The sequence below is a fragment of the Chaetura pelagica genome, unplaced genomic scaffold (assembly GCF_000747805.2).
Source record: "Chaetura pelagica isolate M959 unplaced genomic scaffold, ChaPel_1.0 scaffold693, whole genome shotgun sequence".
Lineage (NCBI taxonomy): Eukaryota > Metazoa > Chordata > Aves > Apodiformes > Apodidae > Chaetura > Chaetura pelagica.
In genome coordinates, this window is record NW_009952576.1 from 36,377 (window position 1) to 43,645 (window position 7,269).

At 53.0% G+C, this 7,269-nt stretch overlaps 1 protein-coding gene across 1 annotated transcript in view; it reads left to right on the plus strand.

Moving 5' to 3' along the window:
• Positions 1-2,485: 2,485 nt before the first annotated feature.
• The window catches only part of LPAR2 (lysophosphatidic acid receptor 2), a 5,746-nt gene continuing 962 nt past the window's right edge, over positions 2,486-7,269 (plus strand). The window contains exon 1 of the mRNA XM_009993621.1: positions 2,486-3,231. Coding sequence (XP_009991923.1) covers positions 2,499-3,231 — 733 coding nt within the window. The 5' untranslated portion in view covers positions 2,486-2,498. The remainder of the gene's footprint in view (positions 3,232-7,269) is intronic.

Below are 7,269 nucleotides of genomic sequence, written 5' to 3' on the forward strand. Positions count from 1 at the left end.
TCCTGGGCAATTATCTTCATCTTATCAGATGAAGTTTATAACTGGGGGAGCACGTGCTGCTCCACTGGGGGGTGGGAAAAGGGGATTAAATTGAGTTTGGAACCTCCTTGGGGTTTTCCAAACCACTTGAGTTTCTCTCTTCTCCCTCCTTTCTTCCCCAGGTGTCCACTTTCCTGCTCTTTGAAAAGGTGAAGTGCCTCCTAAAGAGCAGCGATTTCCTTTCTGATTTGGGCTTGAAGCTTTCAAAAATGGTTGAAGGAAACTTGGTTTGCATAAGAATGGTCTGGCCTGGGGTTGTGGGATTCACCAGGACGTGTTCCTCCTGTTCCTAGGCTTTCTTCCTGTCCTGCTGCCTGTGGAGACAGGCTGAGGGGGTTGGGAATGTTCAGCTTGGAGAAGAGAAGGCTCCAGGGAGACCTTGGAGCACCTCCCAGTGCCTGAAGGGGCTCCAGGAAAGCTGGGGAGGGACTTGGGACAAGGGCAGGAGTGATGGGACCAGGGGGGATGGCTTGAAACTGGCAGAGGGAGCTGGAGGTTGGACCCGAGGAGGAAATTCTTGTCTGGGAGGGTGGGGAGAGCCTGGGCCAGGGAAGCTGTGGCTGCCCCATCCCTGGAAGTGTCCAAGGGCAGGTTGGATGGGGCTTGGAGCAACCTGGGCTGCTGGGAGGTAGCCCTGCCCATAGTGGGGTTGGATCTAGATGGGTTTGAAGGTCCCTCCAACCCAAACCAGTCTGAGATTCCATGAAGTTCTTCACTCTGAGGCAGGGGAGACTCTGGAAGAGGCTTCCCAGAGAAGTTGTGGATGATGGAAGTGACCAAGGGCAGGTTGGATGGGGCTTGGAGCAACCTGGGCTGCTGGGAGGTGTCCCTGCCCATGGTGGGGGTTGGATCTAGATGAGCTTTGAGGTCTCTCCAACCCAAACCAGTCTGGGATTCCATGAAGTTTTTCACTCTGAGGGTGAGTAGACCCTGGAAAAGGTTTCCTGGATAAGTGGGCAATGGAAGTGTCCAAGGGCAGGTTGGATGGGGCTTGGAGCAACCTGGGCTGGTGGCAAGTGTCCCCACCCAAGTTGAGGGTTGGATCTAGATGATCTTTAAGGTCCTTCCCACCCAAACCATTCTGTGATTCTCTCCACTGTGAGTCAGGCACGTTGTGTCTCCTCCCTCTTGGAGATCAACGTTGGTTGTTTTGTGGTCAGGATTTCTCTAGCACAAGGCTGATGGTTGAGCTGGTGAGAGGAAGGGGTGAACCAGTGACTTGATGTGCAGGAACGTACCAGGGGGAGGAAAAACTGCCTCATTCCTCTGTGAAGGAGCCTCCCAGCTGGGTGTGCTCACCCCAGCAGGGACCTCAGCCAGCCCTGACTGGAGATTTCCAAGCCCTTGGATAGGGAAGGAACAGGAACATCTGCTGGGGGGGGGTGTGGTCATCAAGCAGCTTCTTATCCCTTGGGTTTGCTTGATTTTTTTTTATTTTTTTTTTTGGTCATGTTTTTGTGGACAAATGTATTGAGTTTCTGGCTCTGGGAGGTGAAACAACCTTAACTGAACCTGTTGTTTGATACTGGGCCGGGCTGGGAAGGATGGGAAGTTAATTACCAGAGGGGGAAAGGCTTTGCAAGTGAATAATGATGTGATCCAGATGAGTGACCTGGCTGGTCTTGCTCCAGACACTGCCCAGCGTGTCAAGGAAATGGGAGAAATCACTTAAAAAGTCCTTTTTTGAGACTTAAACCTCTTTTCCTCTCAACTGAGTTCAATGAGTTTTGAATTTTAGAACCTTGTTCCAGACCTGGAAGGGAAAAAGGAGTCACTTCTCTTATCCCAAAGGTGACTTTTCCTGGGTGCTGACCAAGCGTGTCCCCTCCAGGTTCTCCAGACCTTCCAGATGACCCATCTCTCCCAGAGATCCAGGATTTTACAGGATGATTTTTGCTGCTGTTTACTTAGGGCTGAGGAATTTCTTTCTGCCCAGCTCTAAGTGCTCTTGGCCAAGTTTGGGGTGTCCTCACCTGCTTTGGAGGGATGAGAAGTGTCTGATGGTCCCTCCCTGGCCCAGAAGCAGCAGCTGCAGAGGCTCAGAGTCCTCAGCAGAGCAGTTTTTCAGTGGTTGACCACAGAACCATCTTTGCTGCTGTTTTGATTTTACATTTTTGAAGCAGAACATCTGGGACAAGACAAATAGTTTTGTCTGTCACCCCCCCATGAAGCTGTGTGGGGCCAGACAGGGAGGATCTCTTTATCAGATCTGGCAGAGCTTATCTCCTGCCATGGAGGTCCAGGGCTTTGCTGCACCCTGGGGATGGATTTGAGGACAACTTGAGGCTCTTGCCTGGAGCACAGAAGCGGTTTCCTGTTGCTGGTGGGGTTGTTTCTGGATGTCAGAAGCTCCTCCCCAGCCTCTAGCTGTGTCAAAGGCATCTCCCCAGCTTGTCCAAGGTAGCCTTGTGTGTGGGCAGTAGCTAATGGTCCTCTCCCCCCTCTGCAGGACAGCAGAGATGAAGCACTGTTTCTACAATGAGACCGTGGGGTTCTTCTACAACAACAGCCGCAAGGAGTTGACCACCTACTGGAGGACCAAGGACGTTCTGGTGGTGGCCCTGGGCCTGACAGTGAGTGTCATCGTGCTCCTGACCAACCTCCTGGTCATCACAGCCATCATCATCAACCGGCGCTTCCACTACCCCATCTACTACCTGCTGGGGAACTTGGCAGCTGCTGACCTCTTTGCTGGCATTGCCTACATGTTCCTGATGTTCCACACGGGGCCCAGGACAGCAGAACTCTCCTTGAAGACCTGGTTCATCCGCCAAAGCCTGTTGGACACCAGCTTGACAGCTTCTGTGGTCAACCTGTTGGCCATTGCGGTGGAAAGGCACCAGACTGTGTTCACCATGCAGCTGCACAGCAAGATGTCCAACCAGAGGGTGATGATCCTCATCTTCTGCATCTGGGTGACAGCTCTGCTCCTGGGGCTCATCCCATCCTATGGCTGGCACTGCCTCTGTGCCCTGGAGAAGTGTTCCAGCATGGCACCACTCTACAGCAGGAGCTACCTGACCTTCTGGGCCATCTCCAACCTGGTCATCTTCCTGATCATGGTGGTGGTCTACACACACATCTTCATCTATGTCAAGAGGAAGATGACACGGATGTCCAAGCACACCAGCTTCCACCCCCGCTACAAGGAGACCATGATCAGCCTTGTCAAGACAGTGACTATTATCCTAAGTAAGTCCCCTTGGTCTACTCGATCCAAATGAGGTTTTGATCCTCCATCCTGGCTTGGGGTGGGGTTGGGAATGTGTTTGGGACAACAGGGAGGGTTGGGAAGTGATGTTCTGCTTCCCTGAAGATCTCCTGTTTTTTTTCAGTTGGGCTGCTGAGGAACTTGAGAGCTTCAGGGTCCCATGAATTGTGGGAGCTGTGATGGGATCAACCTGGCTCCAGGGAGGGGACAACCTCCTGGACCTCTTCTCCCCAACGTGGCTGCTCCTCTGATCAGCAGGGACAAAAGGAACTAATGTGGCCTTTAAGCTGGACATGAGGAGAAGCTTCTTCCCTCTGAGGACGGGGAAACCCTGGAAGAGGTTTCTCAGAGAAGCTGGGGATGATGGAAGTGTCCAAGGGCAGGTTGGATGGGGCTTGGAGCAACCTGGGCTGCTGGGAGGTGTCCCTGCCCATGGTAGGGTTGGATCTAGATGATCTTTGAGGTCCATTCCCGCCCAAACCACTCCACAATTCCATGATTCCACAGTGGTGGGGAAAGAACAAGGAACCTGTGTCCAAATTCCTCACCAGACAAGCCCTGTCAGATGATCTTTTGAGCAGCTCAGCCAGGGGTCTCATTCTGCTCAGGGAAATTTATCCCTGGAGACTCCTAGCTCCAGCTGGAGCTGCTCTGTCCTCCACGTGTCTGTCTGTCAGTCTGTCCATGCTCTGTAGTGCCCAGTAGCTGGAAGGGGTTGGCACTGGGGCTCTGATCTCCGGGAGTATTTCTCTGGGAAGGTGAAGTTCTGCCCCTCCTGTGCTTTGTGTTTTCAACCTCCATCCTTCTCTGACTCTTTGCCTTCGTGCTTTAATTCATCCTCTCAAAACCTTTCTCCAAAGCCCTCCCAGATCTCCCACCACCCCAGCTCAGCTCTGGGCCAACAACCACAACCCTTTGCTTGCCAGTTTTTTCATGATAAGCCCAGAATTTGCTCCATCAGGGAAAACCTTGGAGCTGCAAACAAAGATTTAACTGCCCCTCTGGGGAGCTTGGGGCTGGGCCAGGGTGGGTGTACCTCCTGGTGGGTGTCCCTCCTGGTGGGTGGGTGTCCTACCCCCTGCCTGGTATCTCATGTCCTGGCTCCAGGGCTTTCCTGGGTCCTGTTGCAACTTGTGAATGTTGAAACTGAATTTTTTTCTGCCTGTTTCTGCTTTTCCTGCGGTGACCTTTCTTCCCTTCCTCACAATCTCACCATTCCTTGGGATTTTCTGCCTCGGAGCAGTACGAGAAGGTCAAGGATTCATTATTTGGTGTTTTCTGCACAGTTCACAGTGGAGAGAAAAAAGTTTTGTTCCCCTTTTTCTTCCTGAGCTGTATCAGAGGGTCATCCTGTGGTGTCAGCTCTTCTGCTTCATTGTCATGGAATGGTTTAGGTTGGAGGGACCTTAAAGCTCATCTAGATCCAACCCCACCATGGGCAGGGCCACCTCCCAGCAGCCCAGGTTGCTCCAAGCCCCATCCAACCTGCCCTTGGACACTTCCAGGGCAGCCACAGCTTCTCTGGGCAAGAAGGGAGATCCACGGGACTTCATCCCCTTTGCAGCTGGTCTGATGGCCAGGATGGGGGACACTGGCCAAGAAAAAAATTGCAATTCCCACTCAGGGAATCCCCTTATTCTGGGACATCCCTGGGCTGGAGCAGCTCTGCTCTGGAGACAGGCTGGGAGAGTTGGGGGTGTTCAGCCTGGAGAGGAGAAGGCTCCAGGGAGACCTTAAAGCACCTCCCAGTGCCTGAAGGGGCTCCAGGAAAGCTGGGGAGGGACTTGGGCCAAGGGCAGGAGTGATGGGACCAGGGGTCTCCTTCTTCTACATTTCCAGTGGTTCCTCCTTCTCCTTCCTCATGTTCCTCTTTTTCTTCTGGGTCATCTGTGAAAGGATTCTCACCCTGGAATGTGAAGACAAACATTTGTCTGTGGTGAGTTTCTTTCTCCCTGCTTGGAGAAACTGAGCCAGGAAACCCTCCTAAGAAGTCAAGGGCAGGTTGGATGGGGTTTGGAGCAACCTGGGCTGCTGGGAGGTGTCCCTGCCCATGGTGGGGGTTGGATCTAGATGGGCTTTGAGGTCCCCTCAACTCATCCCATGTTTCTTCCCTCTGTGGGAAAAACCTTTAGTGAGAGGAGCCTCGGGAAGAGCAGCCGTGGTTTCACAGATGGTTTTTTTCCTCCCCCCCTCCCTGTGAAAGCCCTGGTTTAATTCCTCCTCCACCCTCCTCTCCTGGCCCTTCTGCAAACTTGGACTCTGCACAGAGGAATTTTTTGTGCCTGATGCATCAGAGGGTGTTGCCGCCCCGGTGGGTGCGGCTGGAGCGGCGGGTGCTGCTGTGGGAGCCCTGGGGATCTCCCTGGGGGACTGGGATTTTGGGCAACGGCTCTAGGAAGTGACCTGGGGAACCACCTAGAGAAGTGGGTCCAGGTCTGGGCTCCCCAGAAGGACAAGGAGCTGCTGGAGAGGGGACAGCAAAGGCCACCAAGGGGCTGAGGGGACTGGAGCATCTGGCCCATGAGGAAAGGCTGAGGGAGCTGGGGCTGTGGAGCTGGAGAGGAGGAGCCTGAGGGGGGGTCTCCTCAAGGCTGCTCCAGATCTCCAGGGGGGCAGGAGGGGGGGACCAGGCTCTTCTCAGCAGTGCCCAGGGCCAGGACAAGGGGCCATGGGCAGCAGCTGGAACATGGGAAGTTGCAGCTCCCCAGGAGGAGGAAGTTGTTGTCTGGGAGGGTGGCAGAGCCCTGGGCCAGGCTGCCCAGAGAGGCTGGGGAGGCTCCTGCTCTGGAGACATTCCCAGCCCAGCTGGTTCCTGTGGGATCTGCTGGAGGTGACCCTGCTCTCCAGGGGGGTCGGATTCATGATCTCCAGAGCTCCCTGCCCATCAGTCTTTGACATCTGTGAACCAGCAGCAAGTTTTCCTGCAGACCAGTCGAGTGACACGTGACGGGAGGATCAAACCACAGGGCAGAGTCGTTAGTGACTCTGCTGTGTTAGAGTTAATTAATAGTTCCAGTTTCCTTCAGGATACTTTTGGCTTCCAGAAAGGAACAAGGAAAGCAGCTGCATTTGCAGGAAAAGTCCCAAAAGTTTTTAGTTACCTCTTTGGGGATGTTTTTTTTGGCCTTTTTCTGTGCTGTAGAATCTGGTTCTCCTGGTGGAATCTGAAAACCTGGCTAAAAATCCCACCAGTTTCTGGAGAATCATTCTGTGGATGGTGGAAACCTGGTGAAAAAAAGAACCAGTCTCTGGTGAATCTGGCAAGAAAAGAGTAAATTTCTAGAGAATCTGGGTTTTTACTTGCTGAAAATCAGGTTAAAAATGTTCTAGTCCTAAGCAAGGAGGTCACTTTCCCGTGGGATCACTCCAGGTGCAAGTTTTGGACCTTCCTTCAGGACAAGCAGGAATTTAATTTGTTAAATTTCAAGGGGTCAAGTCAGGATCTCTCCCAAGTGTCTTTGGGACTCTTCACCAGTTTCCCTCAGGAACTCCAGCCTCTGGTATCTGGTGCAGCTCCTCTCTGGCTGCTGTTCTTTCCCCTTGGATCTTCATCAGCCAAGGGTGGAGCTGTGAAGCTCCCAAGTCTGTTTCCTTCCACCCTATCCCAGAAGATGCAGCTCCTGGGCTTGGAGATCAACCCCCAGGAGCACTCAGGGGTGAAAGGGACTTCATTGGGCTGCTCCAAGAGTTGGCCAAGGGTCTTCCAGAGTCCTCTTGGTCACTAAAGCCTCCATAAGTGTATGAAGTTACCTCCTTTAGGATGTGTTTTCTGGCTCTTCCCTGATTTTTAGGGCCTGTTCCCATTTTTTTTGGAGGGAGTGGGATGGAAATATGGAAACATCTTCACTGTGGAGGAGAAGGGAGGTGAGGGAAAACACTTGGAAGTGTTGTTGTGAGTGAAAGGAGGCAGGGGGAAGCCAATCCATCAGTTTTTTAGCATGGAATGGAATCATGGAGTGGTTTGGGTGGGAAAGGACCTTCAAGACCATCCAGTCACACCCTCTTCATGGGCAAAGCCA